Here is a 23,826-nt window from a genome sequence, read left to right as displayed (position 1 = left end):
TTATAATGTGCCGCGATTATGACAGTTTTGCTTCAGGTTTTCTATTGGTTTTAATAACATGTTGTTGTTTAAGTCTAATCCTAACTGTATGTTTCTTCATTACCCTGCCTCTTAGAATACTTGCTGCTACTCAACAGGAAGTTTGTAATTATTTTGAAGATCTTTTTTACTATTTTAACTATTATCACGGGAGCCTGTGGTTTGGGTGAACCAAAATAGATACATCTTCATGAGAACAATATACTAAAACATTGGGTAAAAAGGCAGCCAGGCAGAGCAGCAGAGACTGTTGTTGGATTAATCTAATAAAATATTCCTTCTGAGTGCTCTAATGAGAAGCCATTCTTTCTCTTGGAGGCTTCTGTTTGCACGCAGAAGATATTGGATTTTTTTTTTTTCTCTGTCTTGGTTTTATCTTAATGTTTAATTAACTTGTAGCAGCTGGAGAAAAAAAAAACTGCATCTAAGTCTCATGTTTTTCAACAAGGTCATTATTATTACATTTTTCATTTTATCTTATTTGTAGACCTTATTTGTCTGTCACACTTTGGAACCAAATCTCTTTCATGCAGTTTATAAGATGAATAGAAAATGGATTGGTTTGCCTGAATTAAATTCTGTCATAACTATCGTTAACTATATAGTTATTTTGGTGAGGGTTTCCTGTTTGGTCCCTTGCACCAATACCAAATTTTTAAGAATAAGCCAAAACGACTTTTTTTTTTATCCTATACTGCATTAAAATGAACAAAACTGAGTGTAGGTTTACAGAGCAGTAGAAATAACACACTACATTTCATCAGAGTTACAATATAACTCTGCTGCTGTTACTTCTGTCCCTTTTCCTTAACAGTTACATAATCTCAAAAGAATCAACACCGGCCTAGTTGGTTAGGAAAGCAGCTATGATATTCTGCCAAAATGTTATTTGCAACTAAAGATAACGTGGGACTCCACACTCCACACACATACAGTCATGTCTTGCTCATGACAAGTGTTAGCTGAAGTAGCATGTTTAGCCACGTTCCCTTTTGATATGACTTGTTGATAATTCGGCTTGCAGCATGTGGAAATTAAACAAAACATCACATATTTGAAATGGGAGAACAATTACTTGTGCCGTAGTAGAGATTAGAGAAAAACTGGTGAGTTGGTAGTGCATGGTGTAGCGACAGAACAGGCAGCCCATAAAGGCACAACAGTACATCCATGAGGGGTCTAAAGAGAGGAGGATATTACTGTAGTTAATATGTTTTTGGACCACTCCAAACTGCTACTTACATTATTCAATATTTCTGTTGTTTATTTGATAAAAGTGATGATTAATATTACGCTACATGTTTTATCACGGTCACAACAAACTGAAGTTGATGGAGTGACACGAGCTTTTATTGAACGTTTGGTGTTTCCAACCTTTTGAAGCACACAGCACGTTTTAATGCCTGCCATTTCCCGCCACTCTGCTTATCTGTTATTGCTAAAGTTTCATGTTGCCACCGGACATGTCACCATCAGCAGCTCTTCACCGCCCGCGCACGTTATGTGTGTGAGGGAATGTGTGGGGGTGTGTGTGCGGGTGTGTGGGCGTGTGTGTGTGTGTGTGTGAGTCTGCAGGTTAGCGCTGGAATCAGCAGGATTTTCAATTACACTGTCTCAGCTGGTGTACGTAGACGGAGGATGGCATACTGAGTGCGTGTACACACACACACACTTATCTACAAAGGTGCACACACTATACAAGCTAAAAGTGTTTCATTAAAGTTTTGCCAGCTGAGCTGCTTGGACTTGATATCCCGACAAGCTGCAGGGCTTTGGCTAAATGGCTGCGATGGAAGGGAACAAAAAAAAAAAAAGGCAGAGAACAGAGGAAGCCCAAAGTGAATCACAATGAGAGATCAGACTCCTGTCTCTTCTGCTTTAATTCATCTGATCCTCTGAGGGGCTGCACTCTGAAAAGCATCATTCAGGGAAACAACTTTGATTAGATCACCCCCCCCCCCCACCCGATGAAGTATCACCTTGGTGACGAAAACAGACAAATTACTCCACAAAAGATGTTTTGTGTCTAGCGATAAAAGACACATTTTATTTAAAGCCATCCAGCCTTACCCACTGCAGAACTTCTGTGGAGCAGAGCATTTTCCCCAGTTGACACCTCTGACTTGGTGTTTTGAGCTGCAAGAGATTCATTTGCAGTGTTGAAGAGGTGCTGCTTAACAAGAACAGTACTTGTGCATGTTCACCGCTCTGACTAGTTTATATGTGTGGGTGCGTTTTATGGTATCACCTTGTCAGCTGTATGATTGAGCACTTGCGTTACGTGTATTATGAAGAGCAGAGTTTTGTGGGCCTAAAGCACTGAATTTAGATCAGAACTGAAAACATAAAGGTTAAACAAAATAGCTGCATATGCATCTCTTTTACATTTACTGCAACTATATATATTCATCCATCCATCCATTCATTTTCTAACGCCCTTGTCCCTAGTGGGGTCGGGAGGGCTGCTGGTGCCTCTCTCCAGCTAACGTTCTGAGCGAGAGGCGGGGTTCACCCTGGACAGGTCGCCAGTGTGTCGACAACTATATATATATTTATATATATATAGTTGAATTATATTTGAATATATTTGAATTTTTATTTCTAAAAATTCAAATAACATATATGGATTTATAAGGCAGGACTTCACAAAAATATGCTGTTGTTTTAATATAAATGTGTGTTCCTTCTTAGTGACCAGGGAAGACCACAGTAAATAGAAAGTACTTGTAAGCATCAAGAGCTGAGTCAAAGAAATTAGCTTCATTTTTGTGGCATTAGTAAGCACCGTTCTGGATGAGTGAGTGTCAATAGATCCCACAGTGGATCCTGAAGGATTTTCCATCCAGACAGACGGACCATTTCGCTTTAGAATGAAAATCTCAGACAGAGGTAATGTTTCACCTGCCTGGGTTCAGTATTGTATGTTTGAGCCAGAATATGAATCTGACCATCCACAAGCCATTTTAGCTGCTAGTTCAGAGGCTGAAACAAGCCGTGATAATGATACTGATAATCTTCAGAACTTGAAATGATGAGAATCTATTTATTTATACGAAAATAATTACAATTATCCTCCTTAATACAGTAAGTGCTATCATATTTGTAGTATAAAGCAAATAAACTTTGCTTTGCTTTGTTATATAATGTATAAAAAAGCAAATACATGTTCATCTATGTATAAAAATAGATGAACATTTTTATATAATGTTCATCTATAAAAATGAACATTATTATAGATGTTCATGTTGTGCATCTATAATAAATTTGGATGAAACAAAAGTCATGCTCTTCCCCTTAAATAGGATTTCTAATTGTTTCTTGACGTATTCTAACCAAACAAGCTCACAACCAAACTCAGTCTGCTTAGACGTCAGCATATAAAAAGGCCCATCTCTTTTATTTCAGGACTATCTATGCCATTGTTGGTTTTGTACAACCTTATTTTTACTTTTAGCCAAGCGGATGTGAGTTTATTTTGTGCGTGCTGGCAGTCTGTCAGCCCGCTGCGTACCTCATGCAGCCTTCAAGGATGCTGATGTTTGCAGTAATGAGCTGCCCTATCCAGACGTTTAGTGGCACACATAAAATTGGGAAAGAGGGGGGCCAACTTTAAAATAACTGAGCCAGGATTATTATTATTATTTTTTTGTTCTTTTAAATTCTGAGTGAAAACAGAACAGGATCTGGAACGTCTTGCTGTGTCACAGAAATGCCTTTTTCTTTACTTCTCATTCTTTTTATGCAGCCCATTCAAACATCCTACCTACCTACCAGTTTTGTCTTTTGAAACCCATAAAGACTTCAAAAAGACTGCGCATCAACTAATTTTTCCTAATTAGTTGATACACAGAGCATAACAGTGAATGGAAGTAGTCAAAAGTCTCACATTTATGGACATTATCATTTTGTATTTTGCGCAGTATTATCATGTAAATTGTGTCTCTCGTCATTTAAACTCTGTATGTTCATTCCCAGCTCATTTTCTAACATGTTATCTGTCCCTGGGAAAACGCTTCATGCTAATGCTACATGCTAATGCTAATGTGTAGTGGTTGAAAGGGAACCCAGTTTTTATGGGTAAACAGCAGAAATGACTAGAGAGAGGGATTATTAATAAATCACCTATGGAAGTCATCAAATGTTTTGTACAGATATAGGACACATCAAATGTAAACATATCTACAAAACAACACATTTTCCATCTGAGAAGCCTTTTGATCATTAACAACACCCAGAATCACCTTGATGATCTGGCTGTTGAACCTGCTAGAGCTATCTGTCTTGGCATTCATTGTGTTTTTTGGACATAATTCATCTTTGTGCCTTGCATTATGGGATTTTCAATAATATAAGTTAAAGAAGAAATTCAAATTCAGCTCATTATGGGTTGAGCTACAGTTGTTCTCCAACGTCAAGGTTGTTGCAGCTTAAAATGTCTGTAGAACAGTTCTGCCCTTTCATCATTGTTTTCACATATGTACTACTTTTATACACTTTGACTATCTCTCAATATCAAGAACTTCCCTTACTTAGCTAATGTGAAATGGACATAGCTCTTAATTGCTCCGTGAAAAAAAAGCTTAAGGAAAATTATAATTCCAACTGTTTCAGACTGAAAATAGATGAGCTTTCACATTTTTTATGCACCATTCCATCAAGTCAAGGACACAAAGCTATATAAAAAAAGTTTACTGCATCTGTCTTTCAGACAACAGCTGCAAAACAATAAAACTACACAGGTGGAATATGTTTAACAAGACCCAGATGCTGTGTTTGACCATAGATGTGCAGATAGACCCTCGAACACTGACCAATAAACAATCGACGCATTCTCCTCGGCTCCCCCTTAGCTCCACTTCAGAGACATTCATAATTAATGCTTTGATAAATCAGACAGCGTGTTCTCTGCTAAGATCTTGTAATGTTCTGAGAGGTGTCATCTGTTATGCCTGGATAATCCCTTGTTAGCACAGGATGACAAATAATGTGTCTGTCCAAAGTGTAGAGTCAGTTTTTTTCAATTTGCAAGTGGGGATGTGTATGTGTGTGTGCGGGGGTGCACAGGCGTGTGGTGTTGCGTGTGTGTGTGTGTGTGTGTGAAGATACTAAGCTTCTGCCTCCGTAAATGTGTCGGGGCGGCCTGAGGGTCACTGCAGTTTGGATAAAACCATTATTTTCTCTCACACAGACATACACATGTTGAAAAGTAGGTTCTCCAATTGATGTTTATTAATTAATTAATTTATTTATTTATTTTACTGGTGCTTCAAAACCAAGTAGGGGTTGTTTGCAAAGCTAGCTTCTTGGGAAAACTGGACCAATCTATTACATTACTGTAATGTTAAAGACTCCATTTACATCCCTGTCTCAGAGCTGTAGGGATATCGCAAATAAATATAAATCTTTCTTATCCTCTGTAAAATATTCTTATTTTTACGTAAAAAACGAGATTGAGTGCCAATGAAATTCTGACACAATCAATGTGTGCTGCTGTTGAAAAGTTCCCTTAAGATATTTGTCGGCCTCTGTTAGGACGTACTGTACGTCTTTATGTTTACTGCTCCACTGCATCTTGTCACAGGTCCAGCTGCTGAACTAAGAGAGAAAATGAGATGGTCCAGCTTACAGAGAGTCGGTGTAATTTAAGAAGTGTGTGTGTCAGCAACTTAAATTTGTAATGTATCTAGTATCAAGAAAAAAAAAATGTTTGTCTGTAATTTTGAGACTGCAACTTTGTTTAGGTGATAGCAAATGCAATTCTTCATAGCAGTTTTCTTAACACACGCCATGCATGTGGTACACTTCCTGTCCTTTTCATAATACATTCACTGACCACTTTAATAAGCGGTGCCTCTCTGTCCAGTGAATGCATAGCACATAGTGGAAATTGGAATAACTTGAAACTGATAAAGGTAATAATGAATGAAAATTGAACAAAAATGATTTTTGAATAAAACTTATTGCTCCGGCTGACTATCGTGTCTTCTCCAGATAACATGTTTCCACTCTTTCCACATCATGCTCAACCGGATTTAGGTCAGACCTCAAGAAGGCCAGTTCAGAATAGTCCAATGTTTGACTCTTTTTAGCTGTGTTTTGGGCCATTATCCTGATGAAAGACCCATGACCTGCCACTGAGACCGAGCTTTCTGACACCAGGCAGTACATTTCTCTCCACAACACCTTTATAGTCTTGAGATTTCAACTTACATTATAAATGTTTCAGGTAAAAAAAAAAAAAGTCCCTGGGCTCCTGATTCTTAATATTCATATAAATTAGTAATTTTAGAGATAAAGATTCAGTAATTCATGGATAAAGATTCAGTAATTCATAGTAAGATGAATTACCGAGAGACCATGAATCATCCTGTCTGGGACTCGATCTTACCTCGAAGATGTATTCCTTGGCTCACAAAAAGTAAAACAGATAGAAAGTGGGTAAGAAGAAGTCATATTATAAGAGTTAAGAATTTTTTTTTTTAGGGATCTTCTTCAACGCCTTATCATTTCCAGAGAAGGAATCAAAACCAACCCAGAAGTGGCTAACAAAGCTAAATCAACATATCCGCTCCAAAAGGCTTTCCTGTGCCCCTGTTGTGAAATCACCTTTTAAAACGCTGCCATAGGAGGCATCATTGGTGTTATTTAACGTCTCTCATCGAGGGTGGGATCGCTTCTTGAAACAATACCGAATCAAGCGTGAAGTTTTCCTGGTGTTAAAAAAAATACAGACTTCTTCCTAAGAACCAGCTTCAGACGATGCAACGCCAAATCCCACCACGACTCATCCGATTTCAGCGACATTGAAGATATTAATTTTTAAAGTGTTTTTGGCTGTAAAAATGCTTGGCATCTTCTTTGCTAATTAAAGGGGTTTTCATCTATTAAATATTGATATTCTTCACCAAGATAAAGCATCCAAGATTTGCATGACGCTGCTGGAAAATTACTTCAATAAACAATCCAACTTGGGACAGCGAGTGACAGCAACGAACACAAATTGCTGATTCATAGTTTGGAACCTACTGAATAATACATTCCGATTTTCATATCTTCTTCTCCAGCTTCTTGCAGCACAGATGTTGTAAGTTTATAGCACTCAAGCTGGTTTTTGACATACTCAGCATTCAGGTAGTGGACTAGGTGTTTTATTATGTGACAGGTTTAGGCAGCATCTTGCAATAGGATCAGTCTCAATAGGTCTCTGCTATAAAGTAATAGAACTGTTAAATATCTTAATTACTGGCGTTTGAAATAGATAAAAGTTTCCACCTTTATATCTTCATCCCAGAGTTTATCCTAAGCCCTAAAGGACTGACTTTGGAAACCTTTGTCGTAAACATTTTTTCAAATCTAAGCTGTTGCTAAGCTTCTTTTCGTGTGCCATATTTCAACACATTCTCTTCTTTTTTTCACTACTGTACTTTAAATCATTACCCCACTCATTCTTTGTGTTACCCCTCTCTCTCTCTGCTCTTTCTGCCCCCTGTTTTCCATCACTCCTCTTCCTCTTGCTGCTCCCTGCAGTCTTGCTGAAACTCAAACTAAGCCTCCTTTTTTGCTCAGCGGTCCACTCTCAAGGCTCTTGAGAGTGGAGCCTTGCCATAAACATTTGGCTTATGGCACCAAATGTTTGGTGCCATAAGTAAGAAACATATGGCACCAGAAGACAAAAGGAAGCATAAAATCTGACAAACGGGTCTCAGTCACGTGGGACGGCGCAGTGATTTTTATTGAAACAACAGCTGAGCTACTCGGTGTATGTACTCTGCAGCAAGTCTAAGTACACTTTAGTTCCTGATTAGAGTTGTGATGAAATTACAAATTTGGATAAATATTTCTGTTTTACTCAGCAGGGAATTAAACCTTGATTCAAAGCTGTTGCTATGCGCCATTCGTGCAAAAGAACAAAAAAGATGGAGAATTTCTGGGTACATATGTTGCGCAACAACAGGTTAGATTTTGTCTATAAGTAAATGTTTGAAGCATTATTACTGCCTTTCAATAAATTATTAAACTCTTAAGCAAGAGATGAAAGAATGATGAAATTAAACTACTAAAAGATAAAACAGTAACAGAGTTTATCTGTTATGCGGGGGAGAAAAAACACCAACTGCAGTTATTTTTTTCTTTCTGGTTATATTAGCAAATTTCATTACACAGTAATTGAATTTTCAATGAGTAAAATGTTTTGGATGAGTTACTTGCTCTTATAGACATGCGGCCCTCGTGTCTCATGAAACAAATGAGGTAATTGCATACACAGTTGGGAGCAGTGACTGGAAAAATAAGATTAATTTTTGACAGATTGAGTTATACCTTTCCTTCCTGCGAGATAAATATCTTGAATATGTAACATCCAAAGCGGAACGCCGTGTAGCTTAAAAATGAGCTAAAGACATAAATCAAAAATAAATGCTAATACAGTTTGCACACTCATTATTTAGCCGTACAGTGCCAGTAAATCAGAGTACATACAATCATCATTCCATAGCCCTTTTGGTTTGATGGAGGGTGGTATGATCGTACAACAATCAATATCAATGGTTTAAAAATCATTATGAAGCAACTACAGTATATAGACTTGAATGCATAAGTTTTATGCATTCAATGTATGTGGTACGTACATTTCTTGTACGTACCACAAGAAATGTAGACTTGTTCACTCAATTGCTGTTATGGAAGTTCCATACTGCTACGATAAAACTACATCCTAAATGAAATAAATCACGATAGGACATTTCTGCTTGTGATAAGTGTCAACTTCTGACCAGATTAGTCGTACATCTATGAACACAATGTTTTAAAGTCATGTTTTTAGTTCAGCTGGCATACGTATCAAAGGATGTAAATACAACAACGTGAGCTCACTATCTTCTGAAGAATGTCCTGTATTTTTAGTTTGACAATGCGTAGAGAGATTCTGGAGTAAACCTAACACCCATCCTCTCTGTAGCTCAGGTGCATGAAACCCTGCGCATCCTGTGCTGCAGTTTGACACTTTAAGGCTTGCATCATCTTAACAAGGCGTCCACCCTCGTAAATAATAATCATTTTTTGCGACCCGACGTCTTGTCAGTGTATTACGAGCTTCAAACAGACAATTGCTTGGAGGAAACTAAAACAAACTAACTGCTTCCCCAACTCGAAACATTTTCAGATGAATACAGGAAGACATACATAAATATATATGTAAATAAAAAAATGAGATAAGTAAAGAAAAATGCAGATGACTCAATTACATGTTTCCATATTCAGATACACTTCACACCTTCATGGGAGCAATTCTCTGGTTCTAACCTGCCATAAAATCAGCCTAAGGCAAATTTCCCTCCCCTCATCAACATGTCACAGTAAAGCATCCCGGCTTCATAATAAAACCTTATGGACCAATACAGAGCTCTCTGCATTAGTATGTACACCGACATGGCTGGATGCACACTGAATAGTTCTAATAACATCAGCGAGGTGAGCACAAGCAGGTACAGCACAGCCAACCTCTACAACCTGCTACAGTCAGTCTCCAATCAGCACAGCTGCTCTCCAGCTGCCAAGACCTCCTTCTGTGCACTTAGTGACTTATCACTTTCTCCTCCACTCCACACCGAGCCACGCAACGCACAACACGACGCTGGCAGACAGACAGACAGACAGACGCAGCAGTTGTAAGGATGCAGAGCTCACCTTCATGATGCTTCCCTCTGTTGTCCAGAGCACATGTGCTTCTCTTGGCGTGCAACAGAAAGAGTGGATCTACGTCTCCTGGTCCTTAGCTCCCCCCCCTTTTCCACCCGGAGACACAGGCGAGGGGAGTCCTTCCCTCTCTGCACAGCAAAAAAATCTCTGTGTTGCTGTTTGTAAATGTCTGTGTGTGTGAAAAGAGTGTGTGTGGCTCAGAAAGAGTGAGAGAGCAGAAAGTGGCTCCCTTTCTCAAAGTCTTGTCCAACTATATGAATGAAAACTCTGAATCAATCTATCTATCTATCTATCTATCTATCTATCTATCTATCTATCTATCTATCTATCTATCTATCTATCTATCTATCTATCTATCTATCTATCTATCTATCTATCTATCTATCTATCTATCTATCTATCTATCTATCTATCTATCTATCTATCTATCTATCTATCTATCTATCTATCTATCTCTTCCTGTTTTTTTTCTCCCCTCTCCTGCTGTGTCTCACTTTCCTCCTTTCCTCTCATCTCGCCATATCGAATGTTTGTCCACCTTCTCCTTCTCTCTCTCTCTTCATCCCTGCCTCCATCCTTCCTGTCTTCCTCCTGCTATCTCGCCTCTCTTCTCCCTCTAATAGCAGGCTCACATTTCCCTGCTCTCCCTACACACACACACACACACACCCAGAAAGGGGAGGGGAGAGAGGTAACGCAGTCCAGCCCCGTACATCCATCCTGCTTGTCTCTCCTCTCACCTTTCGGCGCATGTTCTGCTGTCGTTACATCAAACACGGTATGGATGCAGTTGCTAATGTCTGAGTAAGTCTCCAGGACAACATTTAACAAACTGCATTAAACAATTGAAACAGAGAGACAAAAGGTAAAAGCTGAGAGACAATTTGTCTTTTTAAGGATATACTAAAAGTAGTTCTTAAATGCCAATTCCTTTACCAGACAATAACATAGAAGGCTCTCTAAAACTCAAGTCAGCTTCTGTTTAGACAGCCAATGCTGCAACTCTGTGCTGACTCAGAGTGGTTAATAGGGGGGAAACAACTGCACTTTATTACTGTTTTTCTCTGTGCATTTCTCAGAACGGAATTGAAATTCTAATATCTACTTGTTCGATCTTTGAATCACTGTGTCACTTGTGCCTGTCGGGGCGGGGGCAGTTTCTCATTTTGCTGAAGAAGTGAAGAAGTGATCGCATTCGATTCCCTGCTTTCTTCCTACATTTTCTATTGCTAAAGGCATTTGGCTCAAAATGTACTTTAATGTTTCCTATTGAATAGTCTTAACCTCAACATTTAAGAATAAGTTTGTCATTGAAGTGTTGTCATGAAAAAATCCTGTCTGACCACTCTCTTGCTGGAACAAGTTGCCTTGTTGTTTTTTTGTTTTAATCTGAACTCCATTGGTAAATCACTCCCACTTGAATTCTGAGTTTCTCTAAAGTAGGTAAATGTACAAAGCGTTAGGTCAACCAATAGTCAACAAGCTTTCTGAAATAACTCAAAGGTGCATCTCATGAACCATCGACTGGCAAGTATATAGTGCATGGCATGCAGCCAGAGCACAACACAGTATTGCATTTCTGACAATGGAAGGACAAGGATTTGGACATGATGAACAGCCATAGAGGAGCAGAAGAAGAAGAAGAGGCTGAGAACATAATGGCTTCAGCATAATCACAATATGGTTTGTGACCCACAGCGGGATGCTGATGGAGTTCCTCTCTCGCCCTGCTCTTCATTTCTTTACCCCATTGATGAATTATTCCCACAACAGAGATGGGTAAGTTTATGACCGCCATCCATATACATGGATTCCTGGCTGCCATGGATGCAGCGTGTGACGACGTCACAGACGCCTGCAGAGGCCTGAATAAGACGCTCTACAAGATTGTTTCAGAGAGGATATTCGTTGTGAAGAGAGTTTGTGGTCCAACAGACAGGTGTAGGAGGCTCTGTCCTACCTACAGCACCGCAGGGACAGTCTTCCTTTAGGAGGTGGACTCAATCTGCAGTCCTGAGTCCTGCAACGTTTACATGTATTCCTTACTCTACACACTTGAATGACTGTTTTTTCAGTCACTTTGGTACATTTCCCGAATCATCGGCAAGAGCCAATGTCTTTCTCAATATCCTTTGTTCATCGCTCAAAACTAAATATCAGTCAATTACATGTTTCCAGAGTCAGGAAACATGTAATAATGACAGGTTTTTGTTTCATTTTGTATGGATAAGACAGTCAAATTGCTTAGTCAATATGTCAATATAACAGTGTGCTCTGGAGGGTTGTAAACTGTGGCTAACGTTTTTATGACAAGTGTCGCAAATTGTAACTCTGGGCGATCAATGGCAAGATTCACATTTAATGTTTTACAATAATTTGTTGACAGATCGTGTCATTGTGATTCAGACAGGAATAGACAGCACTGCAGAGCGCAAAGAAGAACAAAAGAAAAGTGTAACCTAAAGATGAAATACTAGACTGAATCATGTCCGTTACATTTCATATCGAACTGAAACTTCAGCAGCCTCAGAATCTAACATCTAACAAAAGATTTTGCTCCCATAAATCAACCGCTCTAAACTTTTTGATTCATTTCTTAGCAGCAGTGACACGTCTGCAGTATGATGAGCTGCTGACTCACTTTCCTTCTGCTGCTGCTGCTAACTCAGAAAGCAGGTAGCTGTTATCGTCTAATTCTGTCACTTTATGTCCCGCAACATCATCAGTCTTTGAAGTGTCAGTGAGCCCAGAAATGGCAAAACATAAATCTCAAAGGCAGGAGGAAGTAATCTATTCGCGTTTATCATTCATTCGATAAGACCTCTGAGCAGAGCCCCAGGGTGACTAATCGGTTGCCTTTTGGTTTGTGAAACTCCATCTCGGTCCGATGTGAACGGTCTTGTGAAGTTTCCGAGTGAGCTCCGCATCGCAGGAGCCGTCAAAGAGACTATAACGCCAAGGGGCACTTACCTCACACGCTTGAAAGGAAACATTCTCTGACTGAAAAATATGTTAGATATTTTTAAAAATGTGTCAGGTTCAGGTTCCATGTTTCATTGTAAAACTGCTACTTTCAGCTTTCTCGCTGCTTACAGCGGATCTCTGTTTGACCCTGTCTGCTGGTGGACTGCTCGGACCGGGCCATTTCACAGCCAGTCTGTTTTTACAGTTGACCTTTGGACTTTTTTAAAAATATATTATTTGCCGTGCTCTCTGGCAGATGGTGAGGGGGGTTCCTCAGACGCTACACAACATGGAAAGGTCAGCTCTTGCTTCAGCCAAACAGCGTGAGAGAGAGATGTGAGGGGGTGTGCTGTAGCTGCGTCACTTTCTCTGTTTTCATGTTTTTAGAGGACATAAATCCAGAGAGGGATCACAGCTTTCAAGCCCTGACTAAACCCAGATGAACCTTTGAAAAAACCCCAAGTCTCACAGATCAGGAGGAACTGTATTAAAACATAATCATAAAAGAATAATTTGTCTTCTTAAGAGAGGAAAGAGAACCTAATGGGTCTCTGTTAATTATCCAAATAATGAAATTAGTCTGGTTATGCTTTTCAGTTTTTTTTAACTCAACTTGATACAGCATGTTGTCTCACTGTGAAAAGATACAGCCAATTAACTGCAAATGAGTTGGATCTATTTGTTTGCTACATTGTCCAACAGCTCCCTCTGCTGGCGCAACAGCAAATGTAAGCAAAAAGTCTGAAGGGCTTGAGCCCCTACCCCTTTTATCCTTTATGCCCCTAATGCCCTTTGTGAGGGTTTTTTTTTTTTCAAAAAACTTTTTTTAAATTTATTTTACATTTTTTTAATCTGTATGTCAGAAGGCCATTTGTGCCCTTCAGCAATAACATTTAGCTAAATACAATAATTTAGCAAAATAAACTAGTCTGGCTGCCCTCAGTCTAATAATGACTCTCAGAGCCTCCATGTTGTTCAGACTCCGGGTCCATGGTGAGGAGGAGGGCGGATCTGTGTCCTGTAACTATCAAATTATGGGCAAGAATATTTTTTTAAACACTGGTTTGTGAATAAAAACGTTTACGTCAGATGTTGACGTTAGAAAAACTGTTTCTATTTATATCATTGTAATTGTCCTCGCAATAGCGGGAATTCCGCGCCTCGTCCCTAAACACAGAAATGCTTCGGCTGCAGAGAAAACTTCTGACTTTAACTTAATCAGGCTTCTAAAGGCCCGGTTCGCTACAGGCAGTCTGAGTCGGTCCCACCCACAGATATAAAGATTATCTGTCTTTATATCAGACATCCTGATATTAGACATGGTACCGACTGTCACCACGAGTCGCGACGCAGCTCAAAGCCCCGGTAGCACCTGCTGACTGTTCGCTCTGCTTCTCCTTAACGTTTAGGCGGGTTAAAGCCGCTGCTGACGGGATTTGGGCTGGAGATTCGCGGCTGTAAATAGAAGTTATTGCAGAACCTCAAGTGTTAAAGATTCGGCCCAGAGCATTTAGAGTTAATAAAATAAAGATCAGAGAAAATATTGTCGCAATAACTAGAACTGCAGCATAAAGCCAAACGTGCCACAATTAAATTAATCAAAATGTTCCCTAAGCATCAGCGGACTGACAGGGGCCACCGGGGATTCCAGGTAGATTCCAGGTAGATTCCAGGTAGATTCCAGAGATGCGCATCTCAACGGCTGTTCATGCAGGGCCGGACCAAGGTAATATGGGGCCTTAGACAGACCCCCGCCCCCCTCACTCCCTCCCTCCATCTCACAGGTGAAGTCTGTGAGAGGGAGACCAGGTTTATTTAGCCGTACAGTGCTGGTAAATCAGAGCACCCTATCTAATTTCTGTCCTGATGGAATCTCTCCCCAGGTTCTCAGGAAACCGATCCAGACGTGAGAACAAGTCGTGCATTTTGATGCTCATGTTGCATCCATAGCGCAGAAAGTTGACCTGGTCGAGCAAAACCAATGAAATTTTCAGAGTCAGCACATCAAAATGACCCTAAAACAGTTGAAAAACCCCAGACAATGTTTTGGCTGTTGACCAGTGTAATATACTGACACACACACATAGATGAGATTTGAGGCAACTTATTGATTTACGTCTCTTCCCATCATCAGATTTGTAATTCTTACCAAAGAGAACCTGTTTGCCCGAAAACAGCAATTAATGGTAAAATCTCCAAGGGCGATATTCTGAAAAATCTAACAAAGTTCAAGTTTAATCTGTCATCCAATAACGGACTACACAACCAGTCGTTGTACACTCTATTAATCTGCCCTGTATGAAACATACAGTGTTGAACTTCCCATCAGCAGGTAAAGCTTGGAGAGGAGACAACGAACAGACTCTGATCACTGAGACCACAGCAGAACTTTTCTGCCTACATGCAACGCCGTGTGTGGCTGAGAACAAACACTGCACAGTACCTTGAACACACCATCTCCTCAACAAATGATGATGACTGTGGTGTCATTGTGTGGGGGTAGGGTTTACTCCAACTGGGATCGAGGAAACTGGTCAGAGTTAGGGGGAAGATGGACGCAGATAAATACTGGGGGAATCCTGAGGAAAAACCAAAGTGTACTTTCCTGCAGAGCAACAATCCTGCGCTAAAATGCATGAGTTAGTCTGGAGCTAAATGTAGTTGAGAATCTGTGGCAGGACTTGACTCTTCACAACACGTTTAATCACATCTGAAGAAGCTGCTGCTGCAGAATGCATGAGGCAGGATGTGAAACAGGGAACGAAACACCCGGAGCTTCCGGGTGTTTCGTCTCCCGGAGTTTGTACTAAGCTTCCAGCTATGCGCAGCTCACACCTAGTTAGATTTTCAAGTTCCAGATACAGATGACACTTGCAGACAATTAAAAAAAGGCAACTTCTGTCAAATGGGCTCTGATGTGCTTCCTATTTGATTTTATTCACCTCCCATTACCCTTGCTGCCTTCCCAGAAAGCAAGCATCTGCTTTAACAGACAACAAGAAAGAGCTTTAATTAAAGCAACTCTGAATACTGAGAGGAAAGTGTGTGGGGCAGCTGAAAGATCAAAAAGCATCATTATTATGGAGCTGCTGCTTAATGCCGAACTGCTGAGAAACAGCACAAAGATAAAGGTGACTCGTTTCTCCTGCTAATGACTGCCAGATAAAAATTCACCAAGTACAGATAAGAGGGAGACGAAGTCTGAAAATAATTGTCCATAGCTGCAGAAATGGGGCCTGTGCTGCTGTGAAGGTGGACAACAATGCCTGAGATGATTATGGACTAAAAAGGCTGGACTGCAGAGATTGAGTTTGTAGGAAATGAGCACAGAAGACAGCAACTCTTTCACTAAAGCACTGTAAACTTTAGGAGAAATTCCACTTTGTTTTGTTTGCTGTAGTTCAGTAAAGAAATATATATTTTTTGTGACATTTTATCTTTATTCCAAATTGTTCAGTAAGTAAGTTCAGTTAAAACACACATACTTACAGTATATGTACAGTATGTCGTTTGGATCAGGAGTTTACGCCTATTTATATTTATGAAAGCCATGCTAATCTGAGGTTTGTGATCATTTATTTTCTTTTTAATGCATACCATGCACAAAATTATACCTAAAGAGTTAAACGCTGTTTGTACACTCCCACCAAAAGGTCAATGCAGCCATCAACAAGCTTCTACTATAATTATATCTGGATTTTTTTTTTAAAAAGGAAGTGCTAATCTGATCAGATTCTTATTTTGCGTATTGGAATAAGCGACTTAAGCAGCTAAATTCTGCTTATTCAAAAAGCAAAATTTAGCTGCTTGCATTATACCAAAAACAAATGCAAGCAGCATTTATTTGGTATAAATGATGCTGTTTTTTCATAACAAAAAAAGCAGCAACATTTTTAGAAACATTTTTTTCTAAAAAGAACAAAATTTTGAATTTTTTTCTTCAAAATATATATTTTTTCTCCCCCTTTTCCTTTTTTTATTAATATATATATATTTTTTTTTTTTTACAAAAAATGAGTTTGGCGTTTATTTAGAATCTGGTATCAATCGTTCTCTACGATCAGACTGACTGACCAAATGCAATGCAGCTGACCGGTACTGAAATCCCGGGTGGTGTGTGCAACTTTCCAAAAACATTCCATCAAATTCCCAAGACGGAAAAACAAGTACACGCAGGGATTTCTTTGACTCTTAATCTGCAACACTGAACTAATGTTGCTTCAGCTGGGATAAATGCTGCCTTTCCTCATAGACTTCCTTCCATCAGCACACGTATATGGGAAAACGAATGAACCAAACTTCCTCTTCGTTAGACTAGGGGGGTAAATCTCCTTAGGGCCTGATAAAGTCTGACCAACACTGCCAACTTAAGCCACCCATCAACCCCGCTCCCACTAAAGTGAAAATGCAGTCAGCTTCTCCACTACAAACTGTCAGTCCCTAAAACTCCTCCGGGAGATTTCACTGTCTGTCTAAGTGATGCAGAGTTAGCCTCCCTAGCCAGCCTGTCAGCTGCTGATCTGTTTGGTTTTAAACAAACACACTGAATCCATCAGCTAACATAGGAAGTTAAAGATTGCACAGTGTTTCCCAGGGTGATGTGTGAATCTAAAAGCAAGCGTGTGAAGCCGGGATGACGTTCGTGTGCAGAAAGTCCAGAATAACATAATGACATAATGGACAATCTGTTCAGCTCCCACTCAAAGACTCTTAATGCATCATTTAAGGCACTTAGTTTTAGAAAAGCCACTTCAGTACCACACGAAGTGGAGCATAGACAAAAAACTAACAAAAAAACGGGAAAAAAAAAACAGTCAACCTATGCTTGTGAAAGTCCAGGATAAAAGTGAAAACCAACCTCAAATATTCAGCAACTAACAGTTAGATAGATCTTAAAAAACCGTTCAACAGTGCCTCTGTTTTCAAGCTCAAATTGTTGCTGTTTCAGTTTGTTTCATTTAATTAATGATTTAATTATGTATTTTTTTTTATTTTGTACATTTTTTATCCTAGATAAACAATTGCTTATGCTCTTTATTTGTCAAATTCATAACGTTTTATATTTTTAAGGTTTTGTTATTTTCTTGTGAAACAAGTGTTGAGCTCAATGGAGCCATTAGCTGGTTAATAAAGGTCTGATAAAGAAGAAACTAATATTAAGCCTTCCAGTGGCTTTAATGGTTTACCATCCGTGATTACAAAAAACGTTTTTAATGTACATATCAATCAAAAGCAGACTTAGGATCAGACGAAGTACCTGCAGCTTTGCTGTGATGAAATACATCTAATGACCAAACAGAGTGCCGACAAAAATCAGCAAACGTTAATTTAACTGTGAGGCTTAATTTTTGTTTTTCGTAACTATTTGTAAAAGACCCAGATGATACTGACAGATCAGTTTTCCTTTGTGAATTATGATGTGGTAAAACTCTGTTTACTTTTTCCAGCAGGGCAACATGACTCACTTAAAGTAGGGTGGATTATATCACACTTGACAAGATGCCTGTGGAGCAACTTTTAAAAATGTTGGACCGCAACATAAAATAGACCAACTGTTTCCTCTGTGGGGCCTCCTGAAAGTATACCACAGGTTTTAACAGGTTTGTTTGTTGTTGTTGTTTTGGAAAACATATTTAAGATACAGTTGAAACTATATCTTTTATTTTTAGCCTTTAGAAAGTAGAAATTATTTTTGGTTAAACTGACCTAAAAAAGAGAAGTTTAGTCTGACTTAACTTCGCAGGCAGTCAGAGAAAAACGTGTATGTGAATTAGTTTCAACCTCAGAAGCATGGCTTATAATTGATATTTAGTAACGAGAGCATGAATTCTAAAAGGATATGCAATGCTTCTGAAATAAATATAAAAATGGGAGTATATCAACTTTTAAGAGACGTGTTGACAGAGAGATTGTTACAATTGTTACTCTAATTATGCATCTAGATTTTCTCGGTTGGGCGTGTTAAATAAAATTGGTCAACACCAGCATCCGGCAGCACTTTTCATCAAACTCCACATCTGTCTCCTGCATTACTTTTAACTCCATTTATCATCTCTCTCTCTGTCAGCAGATCAACTCCTACTCTTCCGTTAGATTTATGTGCGGACCATTTCTTCCAAAGAAAATTTCATTAAACATCTAGTTTTTCATGGCAAGTCGGGGAAATCGAATCTGTCAGATGTTATCAACATTCAGCTCCCTCTATAATTTTCCCCACCGCTCTCGAAGATCTGCAAAAAAAAAAATCATATATTGAATAAAAAGTCTCTCACACTGAGAATTTTAAAATCCGACTATCAAGTTGAGCACATTTTTTTAGTGGAGAGTAGTTTACTTATTCAGCGACATCTTTTGACTGTTATGTGTGGTTTCTTTCGCTAATGATGTATCTTATTTTTTTTAATTTCTTTTAGAAAGAATTAATTTGACTTTTATTTAAAATCTGGTATTTTAAAGGCTTATTGATAAGGTGCACTCCAACAAAGTATATTGAGCCTTTGAGACAGAAACAGACCCACAGACTCACATATCCTTCACCATACATAGCAGTTTGCATAAAGTGCTTTTCCTCATATTCATTAAGTCACTCCGGCACCTGAAGGGTTTGTTGTCAAAAAGCTGAATCTTACTGTCACTTCAACACTGAGATTTGACAATATAGCAAGCGTTAGACATTTACGTTTGTGATTGTTGGATAGAAAAAGCTTTTAAAATGAGGAAGCGCAGATGAATTATGGATTATTGTCCTAACTTTTACTGTATGCCCAGTGACCTCAGTCTTTGTTTAATTAAACATACAAATATTTATCTGAAATAACAACTTAACATAGCATATGCTGTGGAGACTTGATGATCCCTATTTATAAATGACCATTTAGTGCTTTATAGACTAATAGCAGAATTATAATCTATTCTTGGACAAAAGGGGAGCAAATGCTGTGACAGGATCGCAAAAATAATGAAAAACAATTCCAGCAGCAGTAAGGTTCAGGTCCACTTTGGCTACTGTTTAATAATACATAAAGAGCCTACATTATGTGTATGTGGCGCATTTGGTCTGCAGAAAATGAAAAAAGAATTTGCTGCGAGGTTCCGCGTGTCTGTGATCTGACATTTGTAGACAAGAAAAAAAATTTTTTTCCAGAAAACCTTTTTAAACTTAAACTTCTGTCTCCGTTCTGTGAGACTGCGGGACGGAGACAGGCTGCTTCATCATCCCGGTTGATTATGCAGACAGACTGGGAAGCGGCTCTCAGGACCCGACGCTGTTCGCCTCCACCATCAAATATTCAGCACCCAGCTTTTCCCTGATGCTAAATCTCCACGCTTAGAAGCCTAACGCTGAATGTTGATTTGGTTTACCTGCAGGCCGGGGAGCCTCCAGAGCCGCTCCTGACTTCTGTCTGGTAACGAATAAATCACTAACAATAAACAATGAGTTTAAGAAGCAGCTTGTGTGAGGAAATGTCACTCCGAGTGCAAAAGTCTCATGGGGATGAATGTTGAAAAATGCAGAACAGCACATGACTGAAATGCGTCGCAGCATTCAAAAAGGCAAACATGGTCATGGTTTGATGACCTTTGTCGCATATCTTCCCTCTCTCTCACAAGCCTCTCTTCTGTCTGACCACAAATGCAAATTCAAATACAAATACACTACAGCCACAAAAGACCTTAAAAAAAAAAAAGCTAAACATCAATTTTAGAGTCTTGACATAGATTCTCTTTGAATCTTTGACTGGGCCACTCTCAGATTTGAACCAGTTTGGATCTAAATCACTCCATTTAAACTCTAGCTATAAATTTATAGCTATTGTTCTGCGTTTGTCTAGTCCTGAACAAATTGTTATGAAATATCACCCAATCACCAGGTTTCCCCGACCCAGCTGGCCCACGTTATGATGCTGCCGCTACCAAACACTCCCAATTTTTTGACAAATTGATTGAATGAATGAATAAATTTCACTCCTCAGTTAAAACATAGCCCCATTCATTTTAGCAACAACATTTTGATGATTTAGCTGATATAAAATTAAGGATATGATTTACTGTTTTGTTTTGTTTTTTAGTTTTTAATCTGGCAATTCTGCAAGACACTTTTTGTTTTAAGCATACAAAGAACTACAGACATCTGACTGCTTTCATTATTTGATTAAAATATAGTGTGTAGTTTATTTAGCGAGTAAAAACAACAAAAAAGAAACAACTTTTTGCAATGAGAATTAAAAGTACAAAACATTTTGTTTTGCACTTTACCAAAAAGTACAAAACGCCAAAAAGTTTGGACACCACTGCTATAAGGGTTACGAGTTATATCTTCAGCACTGACTTTAGCATCCTGACAGCTCTGATATATCAGCAGTCAGTGTGGCTGCAGAGATAAAACACCTTCCGACCTCTACAGGACGTGAATCTTCCTCTTCTGTATTCAGTTGTTCCAGTATTTCTCTGCATTCAGAACTTACGTGTTCGAGCTTTTCCCTCCTGCGAAGCCAAACGCTGGCCGAGTAGTCCTGCTGCTGGACTGCAGTTATGATGGAGCTGGCCGGGAGTCCAGGGGGCTGGAAGCCAAAGCCCTTCAGGTCTTGACCTCCTAGTTGGCCCCGGGTCCCTCGCGCCTCCATGGCTGGTCGCTTGACCGATTTCTGCAGCTCAGTTTTAGTTACAGTTTATCTTTTAAAATCTATTTAAATTGCCTGTTGATGTTTTAATAAGTGTGGAAAACATTTGTTTCCCCCAGCTGCATCATGAACATTTAGCACATCACATTTCTAATAATAATAATAATAATAACTTTAAAAAACATGAGCTGCGTGCATTCAGTTCCAGTCTTTTCAGAGACACAAAAATATGTAGAAGATTAGCATTTACAGCTTTCCTCAAATGCATCAAGAAATAGCCTTAGCTGCCGTCATACCCCTGATTTCCTTCTTCACCTCTGTGGGGATGAAGTCCAGAAGCTGAAGGTAATCTTCCAAAATGGATCTGTCCGAACAGTGAGGATTCATGTTATGACAGTGTCCTGAAAAAGTCTCTGAATTTGATTTAGCCTGAGCCAGACCTGTTAAGCCCTCAGCAGACTAGGAACTCTAATAGTGATCAGGGCTTCCACTTATCCAGGCATCCCCAGTGTGGAGGCATGCGTGGGGGGGTGGGCGTGTGTGTGTGTGAGGAAGAGAAGGAGAGAAGAGAAGGGAGTGTGCTGGCAAACCCAGAGAAAGTGAGCGAGGGTTAAAGGAGTGCAGCATCACAGAGAGAGAGAGAGAGAGAGAGGAAGGACCCCAGTGAGAAACACCAGTGGAACCAGTGGATGGACACACCCATTTCTACTTCTCTCTCTCTCTTTTTTATAACTTCCTCTCACTCTCTCTTTTTTCCCCCAGTCCTTCCTCGGTTCACAAACGTTTCTCTTTTAATCTTTGTTTTCATGTTTTCCTTTCCTTTAAGTTAATAAATGTGTAAACCACACACACACACGCACACACACCCCCGCACTCACACGCCTGCACACACACACACACCTAGCTCTATCAAAGCAGAGTGGTGCAGTGGAGCTGCAGCACCTCCCTTCCCTTACCTTGCCTCATCTTGCCAGAGAAGCAACAAAGCCGAAAACCTTTAATTGGCACCTCCTGGGCAAACTCCTACACTGCAAAATACTCATTTACTCTATTATTTCAGCCTCCGTTCAGAAAGAGCGGCTTGCCTTGATATGTATTTAAAGCTCACTACAGCTGTAGTTGCAGTCCTGTAGCCTTGTTAATAAGAAAGGTTGTCCCCCTTCAGGGAGATGTGTCGCCAAAACGGCGGCTGTGAAAAGAGAATTGAGTTCCCACGATGTGAGTAAGACAACTTCACTTCCACACACAAACACGGTACAAACAGTGGGACCATTAGTGGCTGGCAGCCAGAGAGACTTGTGCACTGAAATGGAAACAATGAATCTTAATTGGATGCCAGAACCTCCGGGTTCTGTTAAAAATGTCAGCAACGGACATCAAAACCATCAACTTAGAGAATTGAACAATTTGCTTGATGTTTTTATGTAAAAAGACAAAAAAAAAAAACAAAAACAAAAAAGGACCATTAAGTAATTTTTAAAACGTCACACTGTCAGGGAAATCAACGGAGCTGGCTTTAACATCTAAATATGTCTAGTGATATTGTCATCCTTACTGGCAGATATGACAGTCATATTCACTTAGTTAGAATGTTGTCTTATTTCAGTATCTCTATTGACTAAGATAGCGCAACTACACTTACGCTGATGTTTTAAAACCGCTATTTCTGTCCAATATGATGATTTTCCACTTACAGCTAATGAAAACAAATAATTTAAGATTACAATACATCAGACAAAACAAAAAAATGTGTTTTTAATACAGAAATGTTGGCTTAATGAAAGAAAAAGAAAAGTAAGATGCAGGTTTAATCTGACTGCCTCATCAGAAAGCAGATTATAGATGGTTTAATATAACTACTTACCTGTGCGTCCATTGAAAAAAAAATTACTTTTATTAAAACGACAAACAAAATTTAGAGGGTCAGGTTGCATTTTGAGTAGTTTGCTTTATTTTTATTTAAAAATGTTCCTTAAAAATTATTGACACACATCTTAAAAATGAGTGGAAAACTCTATTGGCATTACATCAATTGAGCGCTCCTTTTAATGCGTTGATGGTAGTGTGTAATGCATAATATCTCTTATAGGACTTTTAGCACATTTGGAAAGAAGAAGTGCAAACTTAATTCCAGTTTTGATCACCTCTTTGAACAAGCTTCATTTCCTTGCAATGTGGTGTTTTATGTATTAACCAAATAAAATAATGGTGAACAGGATCGCTTAAAGCCTGTTTTGAGGTTTTCATTGTCATTTGTTTGAACGCCATTTCATTGGAAAAGATGAACTCTGGAAGACGTTGTTTCAGTTTATTGGTCTAAAGTTGAAAGGCTGGGATGTGTAGAGTGATTGAATAGTTAATCTTACGGGAAGCTAAAGCAGTGCGTCTGAACTGTCCGTGCTATTGATTCAAAGCTACAATCAAGAGAAATGTTGTGCATGAAAATCATTTCCCCCACCTCCCACCAAAGTCAATAAAAGCTGACTTCTACTGCGTTGCCTTTGAA

General features: G+C 39.2%; 1 protein-coding gene across 3 annotated transcripts in view; it reads right to left on the bottom strand.

Moving 5' to 3' along the window:
• The window catches only part of LOC116713747 (inactive phospholipase D5-like), a 55,261-nt gene extending 33,355 nt beyond the window's left edge, over nt 1–21,906 (bottom strand). Inside the window, exon 1 of one of the 3 annotated variants that reach the window (XM_032553983.1) lies at nt 21,165–21,906. In XM_032553983.1, the coding sequence (XP_032409874.1) occupies nt 21,165–21,323 (159 nt within the window). In that variant the 5' untranslated portion in view covers nt 21,324–21,906. Of the gene's footprint in view, nt 1–9,723; nt 10,061–21,164 lie in introns of those variants that run through there. The other 2 variants (XM_032553984.1, XM_032553985.1) reach the window with 2 other exon arrangements.
• Nucleotides 21,907–23,826: the final 1,920 nt, after the last annotated feature.

This window comes from Xiphophorus hellerii, chromosome 22 (assembly GCF_003331165.1).
Source record: "Xiphophorus hellerii strain 12219 chromosome 22, Xiphophorus_hellerii-4.1, whole genome shotgun sequence".
NCBI classification, from domain to species: Eukaryota; Metazoa; Chordata; class Actinopteri; order Cyprinodontiformes; family Poeciliidae; genus Xiphophorus; species Xiphophorus hellerii.
Note: the sequence above shows the minus strand (reverse complement) of the source record. Positions and strands in the feature narration are given on the sequence as shown.